This window comes from Myotis lucifugus, unplaced genomic scaffold (assembly GCF_000147115.1).
Source record: "Myotis lucifugus unplaced genomic scaffold, Myoluc2.0 scaffold_91, whole genome shotgun sequence".
Taxonomy (NCBI): domain Eukaryota; kingdom Metazoa; phylum Chordata; class Mammalia; order Chiroptera; family Vespertilionidae; genus Myotis; species Myotis lucifugus.
The window spans coordinates 990,847-1,008,921 of record NW_005871139.1 but is presented as its reverse complement, the minus strand read 5'-3'; the positions used below and the strand labels follow the sequence as shown (position 1 = coordinate 1,008,921).

General features: G+C 39.4%; 1 protein-coding gene across 5 annotated transcripts; it reads left to right on the top strand.

Moving 5' to 3' along the window:
* Nucleotides 1-3,972: 3,972 nt before the first annotated feature.
* On the top strand, nt 3,973-17,789 carry SLC38A2 (solute carrier family 38 member 2). 5 transcript variants are annotated; one of them, XM_014458172.2, is made up of 16 exons: nt 3,973-4,255; nt 5,403-5,619; nt 5,900-5,981; nt 6,132-6,247; nt 8,874-8,947; nt 9,049-9,141; nt 9,267-9,348; nt 10,711-10,793; nt 11,204-11,262; nt 11,355-11,501; nt 12,128-12,207; nt 12,314-12,414; nt 12,985-13,109; nt 13,456-13,600; nt 13,713-13,810; nt 14,788-17,789. In XM_014458172.2, exons 2-16 carry the CDS (start codon nt 5,504-5,506, stop codon nt 14,872-14,874), a joined length of 1,488 nt encoding a protein of 495 aa, XP_014313658.1. In that variant the 5' UTR covers nt 3,973-4,255; nt 5,403-5,503; the 3' UTR covers nt 14,875-17,789. The 5 variants fall into 5 exon arrangements, with proteins under 5 accessions (XP_014313658.1, XP_023612052.1, XP_014313661.1 ...); XM_023756284.1 differs by having other exon boundaries at nt 5,399-5,619; XM_023756285.1 differs by lacking the exons at nt 3,973-4,255; nt 5,403-5,619 and adding an exon at nt 5,650-5,787.
* The last annotated feature ends 286 nt before the right edge of the window (nt 17,790-18,075 follow it).

Below are 18,075 nucleotides of genomic sequence, written 5' to 3'. Positions count from 1 at the left end.
TATAAATTAATGGTAATTGCTTCTTTGCTTCAAGCTAGTGGTTCCCAACCTTTGTTTGGCCATGCCCCACCTAAGCATCTCTAAAATCCTAATCCTCCCCCTCCCTCGTGACATATAATTCTTATTATTAAAAAAGTGAACTCCTATTCACGTGGAGGAAGCCTAAAAGGCCATTAACTTGGTCTAAACAAGCTTCCAAGAAACGTGGCATCCATGAAAGAGAAAAATAAAAGAACGAAAGGACAATTGAAGTACTGAGGAGAAATCACTAAGAAATTGTAAAAAAAATAATAATAATAATAGAAAGTGATATAAAAATATAGCAAATAAAGTTTCAAAACATATAATAGAGAACTGATGCATAAATATGTCACAATATATATTTATATACTGTATATGAGGCCCCTAGAACCATAAGAAATGCAAAAAAAAATTCACTGTTAATAACTCATTCTCAATTGCCCCCCCCCCTTAAAAATCAAATTGCTCCCCTGTGGGGCATGTGTCCAATGTTGGGAAACACTGCTTTAAGCCATAATGGCTTACAAATGTTTCATAGGTAGGCTTTACTTTCGAAGGTGGATGGAGTGAGGGTGGGGGTGGAAACCTGTATTAGATAATGTGTTTTCTCCTGGTCCTAGAGAAATTCAAAACTATTTACTCCTGCAATATATTGTTAGACGCTGTTCTAGGTGCTGGAGCTGACAGTGATCAAAGCAGATTAAATTCCTGCCCTCATGGAGCTTACATTGTAGTGAGAAAGACCAAGAAATGAGTAAATAAATAAATATAATTCAGTTGGTGATAGATGCTATAAAGAGAAAAACTTATTTAATTCATCCATATACTGAAAAAGTACCTTCTTTTTATAAGTGATCAGGCTGGGTGTGATTAACCAGATTTTACCCTGAAAAGACCCTAACATAAAATCTAGTACACAGACAACGCAAAAAGAAGTGCCACATCCCTGGCTAGTATGGCTGTCTTGACTGGAGCATCTCCTGAGCACTGATGGGTCTTGGGTTCAAGTCCTGGTCAGGGCACATACCCAGGGTATGGGATCGATCTCCGGTTGGGGTGTCTATGGGAGGCAACTGATCAATGTTTCTCTCTCACATCAATGTTTCTCTCTCTCTCTCTCTCTCTCTCTCTCTCTCTCTCTCTCTCTCTCCCCTTCCCTTCCTCTCTCTCTAAAATGGAAGGAAAACATGTCCTCAGGTGAGGATTTTTTTAAAAGTGTCACAAAAAATAATTATAAAGCACTAAGTTCAAAGTAGAATGAGATCAGTTTCTAATGAGAGCATCAAATAAAGAAAAATAAATGAAAGGTCTAATATTTAAGCAGGGCTTCAAAGGCAAGACAAATTTTAGATTTATAGTAATGGCAGGGAAGAGAAGGTATGAAGAACACTCCAAGCAATGAGACCAGTTTGAATGGGAAATGGTTTGTATTGAGAACACTGAGCAATACATTTTGGCAAAAGCATAGAGTATATAAAGGGGAATGTATGTTATCTATGGCTAAGTAATAAACTATGCCAAAACCTAGCAGCTTAAAACAACAAACATTTATTATCACTTTGTTCTGTGAAAGGGCTGGGACCTCTTGCTAAGGTATCAGCTAAGGTTGCAGTCATCTTGAGGTTCAACCAAGCAAGGTCAGCTTCCAAGCTTATTCATATGATTGTAGGCAACCCTCAGCTTCTCCCTGGCTACTGCCAGACACATCAGTTCCTTGACACATGGCCCTCTCCATAGGACAGTTCAAAGATGGCAGCTAATTTCCCTCAAAGCAAATGAGGGAGAGCAAGAGGGAGCAAGATGCAAGCCAGAGTCTTTTTGTAACCTAATCCTAGACGTGACATGCCATCACTTACACTTAATAGAATATCACTAGGTTCAACCTTTATTCAAGGAGAGGGGATTAGAAATGTGCATGAATACTAGGAGGTAGGTGGGATTCCTTAGGAGCTATCTTAGAAGCTGGCGACCAGGAGGAATAATGAGGGATAAAGGTAGAAATATAGGCTAGGGCCAGATCAAAGAAAGCCATGAAAGCCAACCTGAGAACAAAACTATTTGGATGGAAATGGAGGGTAGAGGGAAGCAAATTTAGTCTTTAAGCCCAATTCAGGGACATTGAGATGTTGGATAAATAGAATTTTGTCTTAAAGATCAGCTGTTTAACAAGTTGGGAAGGTCCACTGGACTCGTTATAGCCCTCAGGAAACAAAACCACTCTATTTTCTCAGGTGGTAACAGTCAAATAATTCTACAAAAGATAACTATCTGCCCCATAAAAACTTCTAACCATCTACCTTGACAATGCAGTCCTGAAAATTCAGAGTTGACACTAGTATTTGTGATTATTTTTCTGCCTTAGGATAGGTTTGCTCTTAGTAGCTTTCAAAATTCTTTGATACCAACCCATAGTGAGAAATACATTTTATGTCATAACTCAGAATATATACATATGTATGCATGATAAAATTAAAGTTTTACAGAATAGTAATTAGCACCACCATATATGGCATACTGATTATTTTTAATTCTATGCATTAAAGAATAAAAAACTCATGGCAATCCACTGAATTCATCACTATCTACCACTCGGTCCTGTTTTGCAGTTTGAAAAATGCTGCTCTTCTAAAACATTAGTTTGAACATAAAGAAAAATCATAACACTTCTTACCAACAAGCCTTTGGTGGTATACTTTGGCAAAAAGTGGGCAGGAGCACTGTTTTCCATGCATTCTAGCCCAAAGCATAACAGCCAAACCCCAAGCACATCAGGCCTCAGTTGGAAGCCACTTGAATTAGATATGCCCCAGCTTGGCCTTTGAAAGCATGAATCAAACAACCATTACAAAAAGACAGTTCAACACCTCCGGCTCTTGGCATTGAAAGCAAAAATTGTCATCACACCCAACCGTTTCCTCCATGCCCTGCCCAATCCTTTCCCACGTCCCCAAAAGGAAAAGAGCAGTAGGTCAAACTCGTTTATTAATTCATTCAACAAACATTTATCTCTCGTAAGAGGCCTTTTATTTCCAGCAAAGGACGGATCCTGCCTTTCCGGCAGCACCGAGCATTCCACAGCGGAAGGGCCCACAGTTGCCTGGCTCAGCAAGACACATCATGACTGGAACGGAAGGATCGGGCTCGGAAGTCTCGGACCCGCATCCCAACGGAGGCAGCGCCTTTGTAAATACAGGGAGAGAACGGCGCGGAGGGCGAGAGGCGCTCTCAAATTGGGGTGGGGGTGGGGAGGGTGGAATGAGTGAAATGTGCGAAGTAAAAACTGGGGACTCCTACCACCTCTTTTGCCGCCCCGCCACCACCCCCCCAACCGGGGCCCCCTATCTAGGGATCGGGCTTGCTGTTCAGGATGTAGCTTTTCCCCTTGTAGGGTTTTCCATGTTCATACATAAAGGAGATCCCGAAACGGAGTTGCCACCCCAACTAATCGGGATTGTGCTAAAGAGTGAAAGCAGGTCCAGATGAAGAAGAAAGAAGGAGAACAGAAACCGACCATGGAGACCACGTTGCTGCCGGCGTCAGCCCAAGTTTGCAAGGAAAAGATACCCCACGTAAATCATAAAAACAACACGCAGAAAAGGGTTGGGTGCGCGGAATGCGTCCCCCAAAATGCCTTGAGTAGAAAGCAAACTGCTGGTAACACGGACCGAGGGGAATTTGGAGAAGATTCCTTAGACAACCGCATATGTTGGCTACCAATCCGGGCAGAAATGAACAGGGAACCGTGGGGTGGAGGGGATCTTCCCAGGCTGAGCGGGGACCCAGAGAGAGAAGGCTTGGCATTCCGGAGCGTGGGGGGCGCCCGTGGGCGGGCTCTGCGGGCCGGGGGCGGGGCCAGGTGATGTTGATACACAAAGAAGCACCCGAGCCCGGCCCCGCCCCGCCCACTGACGCGTCCTCGGGGTGGCCGCTATAACCCGCCGCTCCCCGTGCCACTCCGGAGTCTCCATACGTCGCTGCCCCGGAGCGTCTCGCCCCGCACCACCCCCCGCTGCCCGACCACGCGTTCCCGCACACTCGCGCCTTTCCCCTGAGACGGCGGACGCCGCACGATTGGGGGGCAACTTGCCATTTCCCTTTTTTACTAAAATTATTTTTCCTGCTTATTGTTGGGGGGGGGAGATTTTTGTTTTGTTTTGTTTACGATTTTGTTTGAGAAAAACCCACCGGAGGAGTTCGCGTGACATTCCGGGATTCGGGAGCGGAGACCACCGAGGTAACAGCGCGCGGGGGGGTCTGCAAAGGGCGCGAGCGAGGCCCGGGCGGGAGTGGGGGAGGGGCCGCGGCGGGAAGGCAGCAGCGGGGGTCGTTTCCTCCCCCCTCCCCGAGGCGATTACGGTTGGCGGGGCCAACCTTATCCCCCGGCCTACCCCGGCCCACTAGCGGGGGGTCGCCGCCCACCTTCGGACAGGGGAGGGGTGCGCGGCGCGGGGGCCTCGTGCCCGCCCGGAGCGGAACCGCATTCTCCCGTTAGGGGGAGGGGAGCCAGCCAGGCCCGCGTCTCCGCTGCGGCAAGTCTTGTGACTGGTTTGCATGAATAAAAATAATGAAGTCCAGGGTGTCTGGAAACCGGGGGCACGGAGGTGGGTTTGGGTTTTTAGTGTAGCAGCGGCCGCGGTTGGGGAAGACGGGCCGCGGACGTTTGACAATCGGCGATCGATATTGCATCAGTTGCCATTCCGGGCATAGGAGGGGCCGGCGGCGCCAGCGCTCGCCAGCCACATGCCAGTGGACGGAGTGCTCGAGGGCACGGGCGTGCGGTGTAAACAAACCCGCCGGGCTCCCGGGGACGGTCACCCTCCCCTGCTCGACGGAGACTCCGTCTGCCCTTTCCGCCCCCTCGGTGGGCTAACGGCCGCAGGGGCATCCCCCCCCGGGGGGGGGGGGGCATGAAAGGACGGGTTCCGCGGCACTGCTGTTTCAAATGCTGAGAGCGGGGAGCTCTCTGTGCGCCTGGGCGGCATGCACACCTAGCCAATGCCTGGGTGGGCTGTGCGCCCTGCGTGCCTGTGCACGACCAGAGAGAGGCTGGGGAGTCCAGCCACAGACCTCACCGCACCCCTCCCGCAGACTGGGGTCGCGGGAGGCTGAAATACTAAAATCTGCCGTGGGGCTTCGGGGTCCGAAGGGCGCGGGGCCTCGGCGGGCGCGGCGCCGCGGCGGGACCATCTTTGTTCTCCGCGGCTCGCCGTCGGTACTTTTCCGCCCCTCGGCGCGCCCCCCGCCCCGCGCGCGAGGCTGGTACTTTTCCACTCGCCTGGCGGGGGCTGAATCAGCCGCGCTGCGCCGCCCGGCGGCGTCACGTGACGCGGGCTGGGCGGGCGCTGCGGGTCCTGACGCGCCGCCTCTACCTTCGCCCGCAGGCAGGCAGGCAGGCGGGCGGGCGGACGCGCGGGGCGGCGCACGCGAAGGACAAAAGGAGCCCAGTGTTACTCGCAGCATCTGATTCCGCCCGGTGCCCAGCATGAAGAAAGCCGAAGTGGGAAGGTTCAGTATTTCCCCGGATGAGGACAGCAGCAGTTACAGTTCCAACAGCGACTTCAACTACTCCTACCCCACCAAGCAAGCCGCTCTGAAAAGGTGGGAGAAGTTCCGTCCTTTCTTTAAAGGAGGCTTTTGCTTCTGTTTCTTAAATTACTGTAGCGCTTGGAGAATGATCTCTGAAAGAGTCTTCGGTTGTCTTATTGCAATGACAGTATCTGGCGTGAAAGTCGACCCCCTACTTAAAACTTAAGCATTTAAATGAAGGTGTGTGACAACTAAAGGGCTGTTTTGTGTTAAAGCGTTCCATTGTCTATTTCGATCCAACTTAAGATGTTTTTCTCTTTATGTTTTTTTTTGTTTGTTTTCTTTTCTGCAGCCATTATGCAGATGTGGATCCTGAAAACCAGAACTTTTTACTTGAGTCGAATTTGGGGAAAAAGAAGTATGAAACAGACTTTGTAAGTTAAAAATAATAAATAATTTGTGTGTCTGGCTTTATGGAGTGAAAGAATAGTTTTACTTTTAGATTTCAAATCTAACTTGCCCAAAGCTGGTTTTCTCCATTTAATTATTGTTATATGTTTGGTTATCGTTTTCCCTCTATGTAGCATCCAGGTACTACTTCCTTTGGAATGTCAGTATTTAATCTGAGCAATGCGATTGTGGGCAGTGGAATCCTTGGGCTTTCTTATGCCATGGCTAATACTGGAATTGCTCTGTTTATGTAAGTATGTGTAAGTAGTGAGTCTGCCATGCAGGGCAGTTAATATGATGATACAATGCGTTTTGGCCCCAGAAACTAACTTGAAAATCATTTGCTTAAAATTTAAAATACGAGAAACAAAAAAAATAGTTTATTCTGGTATATAATTGCATGATATCAAGAAAGCCAGTTAGGGAAGAATAGGACCACAATTAAAACTGATAATTAAGTCTAAAGTCTTTAAGTCAATGGGAATAGTTAAGACAAAGTATTAACAGGTGGATATTTTAAAGGAACTATTGATAAATCCAGGGTAGTTAGAAATTTTATTTGGCAAAAATCTGAAGCAAAAAAATATTAATAAGCATAGTACTTCCAAATCAGTTTGGTAAATTGGCATAGACTCCCCAAGGACCTGTGGCCCCTGCATGTTTAAGGAAAACAAAAAATTTAAAATGTATATAAGATGTAGTATTTGCTAACCTGAAATATGTTTGTTTTAAGAAAAGTGAGTCATAAAGCAACTGAAAAGCAACCCATATGCGTTTTTTTAATATTTATTCTAGATTTGATTGCCATATGCCATAGCAAAAAATTAATGTTTTAATAAGTACCTGCTTCTAAATGGTATTTTTTTTCTTGGTTGTCAAGTTAGAATTAGTTACTCCTGTGCTTTCCAGCATGTATACCTAGAATAGAGTTTTGGAGCTATAGAAGATTTTAGAGCAGTGGTTCTTAACCATTGTGGGGTCACTGTCCCTTGGAGAATGTAGTAGAAAGTATGGACCTTAGTTCCAGGGGAAAAAGCACAAAACAAAAAAATACAGTAAAATTCAGCATACATTTTCAATGATATTTATGTCATAGGTATTAAGTTTAAGTACATTTGGGCTTCTGGCTAAGTCAATTTCTATGTAAGATGTATGATTGATTTTGTTGTACAGATGAAGAAACATGGAATTGTCCCTTTGTGACAGATAGACATTTTGTTAGCTGACTGGTGTCTTCTCTTCAAGTTATGTTCCCAGCAGAGTAAAATGTTCATGAAAAGAAAAGCAGACCTTTGCAAAGCTCTGCTTTTTGGTGAAATTCCATGCTGAAGTTAAGCACAGTTTGAGCTTTAGAAGCCAGAATTAAGCTTCCTTCATTAACAGGAGGCTTTTGAGACCTCTTACTAAAGTGAAGGACCAGAAATTTACATAGAAAAGCCCCTGGAGTTCCAAAGTTTTTAGTGGGAGAATTGAATGGCATCATTATTAAATATTTGAAAGCCTTCCTAACTCTTACTATAAAAACTGGAAGCAGTTCTTAAGTGGGGTTCTAGTGCAGTATTTTACATGGCATCTCAGTTTCATAGGTAAAACCACATTCTGATATATTAGCCATGTACTTTGGAAATTATTTATGTTTTAATAGGGTCTCTGTGTTTGATGATTATGGTTAAATAGTATCAGGAATGCTAAAGTAGTTTTTAATCCATCAGTATTTTACTCTGTAGCTCACCTTATCCAGTAGAATCAATCTTGAGGTTGAAAGAAAACCTCAAAGGTTCTGAAGTCCATGCATCCCTCGTTGTCATTTCAGCATAAGGAAAGGAGGACTGGATTTGTCAGCATACTTTGAAAATCGTTTTTGATTAAACCAACAACTTTGTCTACTTAGAGGTTAGGCTGATGATTGTCCTTTCCCACCTCAGATTTAGACCCCATAAAACATTTGGCATTGGAAGAGCAGTTTGATGTCACCACCTATGTTTAACTAACAGGCATCAGTTTCTTTGCCAGACCTTATATGGTACTGTATTCGGTTTGCTCTTACAGAATCAAAAACATTTGACTGTCTTCTTGTTTGCAGAGTTTAGAGTTTTCTATAAGAGTTTCCCTGATTTTGATTTGTTGTTCCTTCTACTAAAAAGAAATTTATATTTTTCTTGGCTTGCCCTGGGGGAGGAAAATAAAGTTGGAATGAGAGAGAACCTGTGCCCTAAAGGGAAACATTAGGAAACCTTAGTCCCAGTTCTTTTTTCTCCCACCCTATTCCAGGGAGGCTATAGCCTAGACAGTTGGACTAATAAGTCTACTTGTTCTAAATAGCACAGGCATTGTTTAACTTTGTGACAATGCTGGGCCTGTATTCCACACCATAGGATGCAATATATATTGTCACGTTAGTTGCTTTTCTGATTTATGCTATCTCAGTTGGATCTCAAAAGTACTCTTGTAGGCTGGGTTTCCTGGCAGGTATTATCACCATTTTACAGGTAAAAATGAACTATTAAAGTGCAGACAAGTGGCAAGTATGCAGCTAACGGTGTCAGAATCAAATTATAAGTCTCATAACTCCACCACTTTAAAGCTTGGCTTTCCATACCTCCCTGCATGTTTGGTTCAATGGGTAAACTCCTGCCCTTACCAATACTGTAGAACCTATTTTATTTCCTGAGATATGATGTAAGTTTTTTTAGGGCTAGGTAAGAGAATATGTTGATACTCGAGCCAGTAGAGTGTCATTCTTGAGGACATGCTATCTAGCACAGGAAATAGTAGGACAAGTTCCATATTTAATGTTCAAATAACAACACTGAAGAATTGTCTTTGAATAGAGCTATGCTTGTTTATAACCTCGTACCTTTTCTTTCTCTCATCAGAATTCTCTTGACATTTGTGTCAATATTTTCCCTGTATTCTGTTCATCTCCTTTTGAAGACTGCCAATGAAGGAGGTATGGTAGCATTCTTGGTGTTTCTGAAACAATTATGCCTGTATGATTTTGCTCCCTGTATAAAATACTTGCTTCACACTACTGCGTTCTTCAAATTATAGGGTCTTTATCATATGAACAGTTGGGACACAAGGCATTTGGAATGGTTGGAAAGCTTGCAGCCTCTGGATCGATTACAATGCAAAATATCGGAGGTAAGAATTTTTTGAAAGGTGATTTGGATAGACTTTTTGCTTTGTGTAGCGGAGTGGTGACACGTTACTTTTGGTGTCACGTGCCACATTTTGCACTTGTAATGGTATAATTTCTTTCCCTCCAGCTATGTCAAGCTACCTCTTCATAGTGAAATATGAGTTACCTTTGGTGATCAAGGCATTAATGAACATTGAAGATACAACTGGGTAGGTGCTAAGTAAGGTTACTCATAAGAAACAATTCTAGTCTAAAACAGTTAGATACATTTTATCAAAGTTGGGTACAAAATGATTATCAGTAAATTACTGTAAATGTTACTGTTAAAACTGAGAACTTTGGAGAATGAAAGGCCAAAGATGGTAGCTAGTCCTGTAACTCTGGATAATTAAGTTCTAACCTACATGTAAAAACAGGTTTTCTAAACTTTTCTCTTCATATTTACTCTTTAGAAATTATAGCTGAATAACACCCCAACCTACGTTAGGACTACAACTTTGAATTATGTTAAAAACCGATTCCTATCTGCTTTTTGTAAATTAGAAATTCTTAAAACTTAATCTGTGTAAAATTTGTAATATCAGAAATGTATGACCATGATGTAGACATTTTATCCTTCCATCCCAGGCTACTAACAGGTTTTTATCTAAAGTAAACATGGAGGAGATAATTTACTTCCCCACTTATATGCAGCCCTTTAGCTCAAAATCCAGAGGTGTTGTGGTTACCTCCATGCTTTAGAAATTTATTTTGGTAACCTGATCTATAGATACTAGTTTTCTGTTGGATCTTGGTTGCTAAAGTGAGTGGAGCAGAATTCACAGGGCAATTAGAATTTGAAATAATGATTTGAAAGAGAGGGTATAGTTGATGAAGGAAAAATATTGCTAGAACTCTTAGGACTTCTGGGTAGTATTTTCTCTTAACTTCAGGAGGGATCTTTTGACTAATTTTGGATTTAAGGTGGGTCAAGGTATTAAAATATACTCTTGACAACCTGGAATAAGTCCTGGTTTGGGGATTGTTTTTTTTCTGTTTTGTTTTGTTTTTGCCTATGTATTTTGTCTATGTGTGAAAAAATTTCTTTGTTGAAGTATTTCATATGTACATTTGCTAACAAATTTCTGAAAGTAGCTTATTTTAAAATTTCCTTGTTTCTAGCATTAAAAATTACAAGCCAAAGCCATGACAAAGTTTGGTGTACAGTTTTTCTAAAAATGCTCAAAGATAAGATTACTGGCTTAACAGTGCCTCTTTGTTCCCTATATTAGTAGCAAGCATTTAAGAAGTGTTTTATGTTATGAATCAACTGGCAGACTTCCCAGAGCAAACAGTGGGACAAAAGTTATACTGTTTCATACCCCATTCCTAACCTCAGTGAACATTCATCTAGCACCAAAGTTAGAGATTTACTCCTGTTTATAGGCTTTTTGAATACGTGATACTTCCAAACCTATCTTTTTGTGTATGTTTTTATAGTATTTATATAAAATGAGTCCTGTGAGAAGATGTGTATATTCTGAGAATATCTGTGACTGGTTTTGACCTTGTTTTTCTTTTCTTTAATTCAGACTGTGGTATCTGAACGGTGACTATTTGGTTCTACTGGTGTCGTTGCTGCTCATTCTTCCTTTATCACTGCTGAAAAATTTAGGTAAGCAAACCCATCTCTAAAGAGACGAAATGATCCTCTCACTAGCTAATTGGCTTTCTCTTAATAGACATTGAGAGCTAAAAAGCTCTAAAAACATATCTTTAGGAGTTGCAGCATACAAACCTCTTTAGGTCTTTCAAATCCTAGCACAATCACTACCAAGGCACTAAAATATGGTGTTGACATTTTATAATATCGTGTACTTTGTAAATAATAGAAAGTTTTTATTTTAATTATCAACTATTTTTAACTAATTCTATAGCTTAGTATGTAAGAATTAGAAACTTAATATTGTTGCCATATTGAAGTCTTCCAAGCAGAATTGAGTTATTTAGTAGAGAAAATATATTTGCCCTAAACCTATTTCATTAAATTAACATTTATCTCCCCCCCCCCCCCCCCCCCGCCAGGATATTTGGGATATACCAGTGGCCTTTCGTTGTTGTGTATGCTGTTCTTTCTGATCGTGGTAGGTATAACTTCTTTAAAGCTAGAGATTTAATTTTTTATAAGCCCTGTCACATCATTCAGTTTAACAAATGAAAAATAATATATTTTCAGGTGATTTGCAAGAAATTTGAGATTGCTTGTCCTTTTGAAGATGCAGTAAACAGCACCTTCATAGAGCCAACAGCTTCATTACCTTATATGGCATTTAACACGACTGATGATTCTTGCAAACCACATTATTTTTTCTTCAACTCACAGGTAACTAAATATAATCTTCATTTTCTGAAAGGAAGATTTTAGGGAAGAAAAGGGGGGAAACTACTGGAAATTTAAAAATAACTCCCAAGGTAAAGGAAGAGGGGTAAGAGCTGCTCTTTAGAATACATGATTAGCTTATTATTGAGGACTGAGAAGAAAGCATTGGTTTGTGTCTTAAAAGATTAAGAAATGAGCACTAGCTGGTTTGGCTCAGTGTATAGAGGGTCAGCCTGCAGAATAAAGGTTCGATTCCGACCAAGGGCACATGTCCGAGTACAGGCTCAATCCCCAATTGGGGGCATGCAGGAGGCAGCCAATCAATGATTCTCTCTCATCATCAATGTTTCTATCTCTCCCACTCCCTTCCTCTCTGAAATCAATAAAAATGTATTTTTAAAAATGGAATAGGAAATGAAATATATTATGTTAATAATTGACACATTCAGAAGTTAGGATACTGATCACACATAGTGAGCAAATGAGAAGATTGGAATTTAATTATGTAAGGAAAACTATTGTAGGTTTTGATTATAACAGTTGAACATATGAAATATAAGTTGCACAACTGTGATAAGACATGAGTTTGTTACATTGGGATATTGAGTACATTTTTATATCTTTTGCAGACCGTCTATGCTGTCCCAATTCTGACTTTTTCATTTGTTTGTCATCCTGCTATTCTTCCCATTTACGAAGAGCTGAAAGAGTGAGTGCTATACCTATTTTAATATAGATTTATTGGGAAAAAATTATGTGATTACTGCTATAACTACTGCTAATAAATATTTTTGTTTTTCTTTGAATTTACATAGCCGCAGCCGTAGAAGGATGATGAATGTATCCAAGATTTCATTTTTTGCTATGTTTCTCATGTACCTGTTTGCTGCCCTTTTTGGATACTTGACATTTTTTGGTAAATAATGTCTGTTTTTTAAAAAAAGAATCACACTGTGAAATTAAATTGATATTTTAATATGTATAATTCTATTTAAAATTCAACCTGTTTTAGTATATTTCATTTGTGATAAGAAAGTGAATTTAGAGCTTAGAATTTCCTATAGTATATTTAATCAATAATTTTTAGAATCCAGGTTCGAAAGTATACCATTAGTCATTTGATGCCATTTTTTATGATATACTTAATATCAACGTTCATCCTACCTTTTTCTTCCCATCACTTTCAAATTATACAACACATACAAAGTGTAAGCCAAATCATGGGATTTAGCTGTTTAGCTCCTGTTGTTTTTAATGGGGGTCATGTGGCTAAATCTCTACTTGGTATTTAGAAAAATTTTCCTACAATGTTATTTTAATTGCATTAACCCTAATTCTAAATTAATCTTATTAGCCTCTTAGTTGGTAGTCATTTTGTGAGTGAGTAATAATAATAACTTTGTAAATTTTGCCACAAGTTAGATTTTCTACCTAATCTCCAGAGAAAACAGCACACTTAAAGTTTTGTTTTTGTCTTTCTCCACAGAAAAAGTTGAGTCCGAATTGCTTCACACATACTCTAAAGTCTTGGGAGCTGATATCCTTCTCCTCATTGTCCGTTTGGCTGTGTTAATGGCTGTCACCCTGACAGTTCCAGTGGTTATTTTCCCAGTAAGTAATCACTTGCTCTCTTTTCCGTAGGAATGAGTTTAAATGTGAAGATTTGTGCGATTTTTATCTTCTGGGAGAAGGGAAACCCCATGAGAGCAATATGGAATTGATGGTTGTTTTGAGGGGGCTTTAAAAAATACTTTGTAAATTTTTAAAACCTCCCAGGGCATGTTTTTTATAATTGAAGGTGTTAAATGATCTTGCAGTGTTCATATGTTTAGAAAACAGCAGTAGATGAAGAGGCACAATTTTATTTAAATAGCTGCTTGTTTTAAATAGGTTTTCTATTTTTTTACTAATTAAAGTTGAAACTTTAATTCATTTATCTGTTTGTTTATTTTTGCAGATCCGGAGTTCCATAACCCAGTTGTTTTGTCCAACAAAAGATTTCACTTGGTGGCGTCATGGTCTCATTACAATATCCATCTTGGCATTTACCAATGTGCTTGTCATCTTTGTCCCAACTATTAGAGATATCTTTGGTTTCATTGGTAAGTTTTAGAAAGTATCGAGCTTGATTTAAGTATCAGGAATTTAAGGTTTAAGCAGTGGATGATAAGTGGTTTATTGAACTCTCAAGAAATGGTAAATGTTCTTTTACAGGTGCATCTGCAGCTGCTATGTTGATTTTTATTCTTCCGTCTGCCTTCTATATCAAGTTAGTTAAGAAAGAGTCTATGAAGTCTGTGCAAAAGATTGGGGTGAGTAAGAGATTATGGCTATAGAAACTAATAATCTTCCAATAACAAATTCCTCAACCGATTTTAATTTTGGTCTCTAGGTATCATTTGTTAATAGTTTCACTTTTAAGTTTCTAGTAAATATTTCTATAACAGTGTGCTTCACAGATGAAAGATTGGGGGCAAGGAGGTGAAAGACAGTTTGTCATCTAATACATGCTTAACTTAATTGCAAGAAAGTTATTAGATATTAGAGAGGTAAATACTTAGCTTTTAGCACTTGTTGAACCAGTATTTTGGGGGCTGCCTCTTGTGTGACAGGCACTTAAATGGGCCTTGAGTATATAAAAGAGAAAAAGATGGGGTGTTTAGTCGAGCAAGAAAACCCATCTTCAAAGCAAAGCTATCAAAGGGTATGATATATTCAGTGTAAATGATTCTGGTGGGTCTGTTTAGGAAAAAAGACTGCTTTTCAGTTTTTATTCTCTACTACCATTCTAGTCTGATTAAAGTACTAGAATTGTTTATAAGCCAATAACTGTATCTTGTTTACTCAAAGTATATAGTGGCAGTAATTGAAGGGTAGGATTAGAAGTAAACTTCTGTCTCTTAGAAAGACCTGGCCTGGACTCAGGCTGCATTTTAGGATGACTTGGGTTTGTTTTTGTGACTTCAGTTTTTGCTTTGAAAAAATCCAGCCCAGTGCTACTTTACAAAGTAGTTTATTCAGCAAAGAAAATGATTTACCTTTTAATTTGAGAGAAAGAAATTTAATAGTGAAATTTTGGAAGGTTTCAGAGAGAGTTAGTTTGTATTATAGAAGACTCTTTGATTACTTAAGACCATTTAAATATCTTTAGCAAGGGGAAACTGTAGTTCTGTAAAATATTGCTGTAATTTTAGTAATGACAAGCCCATTTTTAAAAGTAGAAAGAGGAATGTTGAACGTAACATATTTTGTTGCTTGCTGATCAGTGTTCTCTCTGTGCTCATTGCAGGCTTTGCTCTTCCTGTTGAGTGGCGTAGTGGTGATGATCGGAAGCATGGTGTTGATTATTCTGGATTGGGTACACAATGCCCATTAACTGGCACCACTAAAACTTCAATAGTCCATTTGATGCCAGTGTTGAGTCAACTCTCAACTACTATGAAATTTCACCTAATGTTTTCAGTTTCACTTCCTTTTGAAGTGCAGATTCCTCGCTGGTTATTCTGAGTGCAGAATAAGTGAACTCTTTTTTTGTTTTTGTTTTTTGTTTTTTTGTTTTTGTTTTTGTTTTTCAAAGGAACTATTCTGTATGATAGAAATGGACATTAACAACAAAACCACGAGTCTCGGGTTAATGGAAGTGACAATTTTATTCCATTCCAGAGAATGGACGAACTCTTAACTTTTATCAAGCCACATGTTTGGCTGTGTCATTGTTTAACTTGGATATTTTATGGTTTTACTTGAATGTGCCTAATGGAACCATTTGATGTGAGAAACAATTCTTAATTTACAGCAAAGTATTGAAATAACCATTGAAAACACTTATTTTTTGTACCAAAAATATTTAAAGACCTCAGAAGCACTATTTTACTTTTAAAAAAATGCTTTTTTTGAACATTGTCCAAAAACAGTTGTCAGTAAATTCCGTAAAAAAATTTTCATTGTTTAAAAACAAATGTATTATGAAATGAATTGCCTTTTTGTAGGCATAATAAGCCAAATATGTTTTTTATCCAAAATGATTTTTAGAAAAAATGATGTAATGAAAAATTGTACTATGAGTAGGACCATAGTTTTTTTCCATTCAGACTTAACCATTTAAGGATAATTGATTGCCTATTGTTATACCAAATCAGATGAACTCTGTTCATCATTTTTCTTCTCAGCTCCCAAATAATTTAGTTCATTCAGACAAATATTTATGGCTTCAGTCTAGTAGAATGGAAGATAATGCAGATATTTCTGTGGGGAGTAAAATAACTAATTTTGAGGTACCAAATAGTGCAATTGGGTAAAACAGGGTTTATTCAGTTGCATCTGTTTCCAGAGTTGGATTGACAGCTCTGGGTTTTTTGGGCCAGCCCTTTTTTAACATTGCTTCCAGCAGTGGGAAATGGGCATTTGATGGCAATAAGGCCAAAACTATTCTAGCCAGAGTACAACTTTTCAAAATGCTCATCTACTACTGGAAGTGTGAATTACTTGATACTATATGGCTTAGTCATGTTCATGTTTTGTCTACAGTAGAGGTCTAATCCAGTTTACACCGATATTTTAAATAATGTAAGTTCTCTTCATATAGGCCACTGGGTTTCATGCAGTAAGCTTTCTAAAAAACTTACTTGCACTGGATTGTCTGGATTGTCATCTCATTCTTGTACAACACAGAATTATTTGTTTACATCCAACAAATGGTTAGCTAGGGAAAACAGTGCAACCTGAGTGTAAGTAGTTGGTACAACTGCATGTTCACCCTTCCATATAAATTCCAGTTAGAACTGAAAAAACTAGTTGGCTTTTAAGAGCACATTTATTGTATGTTACGGTGTATGGTGAATATATTATTAAATAATGTGGTACTTTGCTCATCAGGCATAATGTCTAAAATCTAATATACATAATTCCATTAGTGGTTGAGGGAAGCAAATAATGGAATCATCAATTGGTCATCTGGCTGTTAAGATTTTCTCTTGAACTAAACATTTTTAGTTCTAGGCAAGGGCCAGAAATGGGGCAGACATGGTTTTTGTTACGCATTCTTGTATTATATGTGACTAGTTTATAGATCAGATATGTCTGTACTTAAAGACCCTTGTGGAACTGGAAGACGTCTTGTAGTGCTACTTTGGTGAAACCAATGGTCCGTTTGTGTTTGTTTCTACAAAAATAAGTAATTGGGGACCATCTAGAAAGGCAGTGAGAAGGCAGATTCTACAGCACTGCTTTCATCTAATTGGACTTTGGTACTCCCTTCGAATCCAGAACCTCGTCTCTAGTTCAGACCAAGAATTGGTACTTCTGCTGGAGCTCCTGAAAGAACTGCTGATTTTGGATCTAAGGCCTCTCAGAGAACACCAAGTAAAGGTTTACATCCTTTCCTCTGGGAGGAAATACTCCATCAACCAAGAAAGAATGGAAAGAAGTCCTCACAGCTAATCAGTGTGGGGAGGCTCAGCCGATCTTCTTTGGCTGTTTGAGGTTCAAAATCAGTTGCTTAGGATAAATTCCATTGCATGATTTTCTTGGAGCTATCTTGTCTGTCCTGAGGTTCCTGAACAGTGAATTCCCATTAATAAGCAGTCTTCAGTATTAAAACCACTGTCTTGTCACCTCATTTTGCATTACTGTCTTCCGTGGGTGTTTCAGTTATAACTGTAATGTTATTTATAGAACAGCAGTAATCCATTAAAGCTAACCTATTTTTCAATATTTATGATAATCTATGTACATACATTGTCTGTCCATATGTATTTGTAAATAGGTTGTATATAATTCCATGGGTCAGGTTTGGGTCTTGGGTTCAAGTGTATATATTCCTGTAACTTTCTTAACTGCATTTTGATGAATTCACATTATGTATATCTAAGAATTGTCCCAAAATTACCTGTACAGAGATGTCAATATAAACAAATTGATAAATTGTGTAAACACTAAAAATTTTAAATATTGTTTAAATTGTATTTGCAATAAACAGACTGGTTAACCATTTTTTTTTATGAAAACGGTGCAAATTTAGATCTCTTATTTAAATTTTAAAAAGATCTAAATTTTCAAAATGCAGTAGTTATCAAAATGTGATCTAGTGTAATGAAATCAAATGTGATCTAGTGTAAGGAAAGACCTTTGAGAACATAGGTGTGTTAATCTTATGTAAATAGTGTAAAAATCCCCCTTGTACTGTTAGAGGTCAACAATTCCAGTATGACTTGTTGGCAAAGAGTGCTACACCGTTTCAATGAAACATTGTATGTTTTAACTGAACTAAAATAAATACATGCTTAATCCTGAGTAGCAGTGTTTCCTTTGGGGTAATGGGACCAGCAGTGTCTGATGTATTTTGTAAGGACAGCACCTAGCATATAGGCCCATATGTTATTGATTATAATGATGAAGAAAATGGTCAGGGAAAAGGTTCTGCTTTTAAGTTCCTAAAGATTGTCAATTGACAGGAGGAATAAGAAAAACACTAAACATCATCTCAAGGACCCAAGTTTGAACCTGCTGTAAGTAGGCCAATAGTGCATCAGAATCACCTGGGGAGCTTTAGCATAGCTTTCTGGAACAAGTGCCTTCA

What these genes read in the sequence shown, in the direction of transcription:
- SLC38A2 (XM_014458172.2), top strand. Translation starts at nt 5,504, where the DNA reads ATGAAGAAAGCCGAAGTGGGAAGGTTCAGTATTTCCCCGGATGAGGAC. An exon ending in ACTGGAATTGCTCTGTTTAT is followed by an intron (nt 6,248 to 8,873) that starts GTAAGTATGTGT and finishes TTCTCTCATCAG; the next exon opens with AATTCTCTTGACATTTGTGT. An exon ending in AACATTGAAGATACAACTGG is followed by an intron (nt 9,349 to 10,710) that starts GTAGGTGCTAAG and finishes TCTTTAATTCAG; the next exon opens with ACTGTGGTATCTGAACGGTG.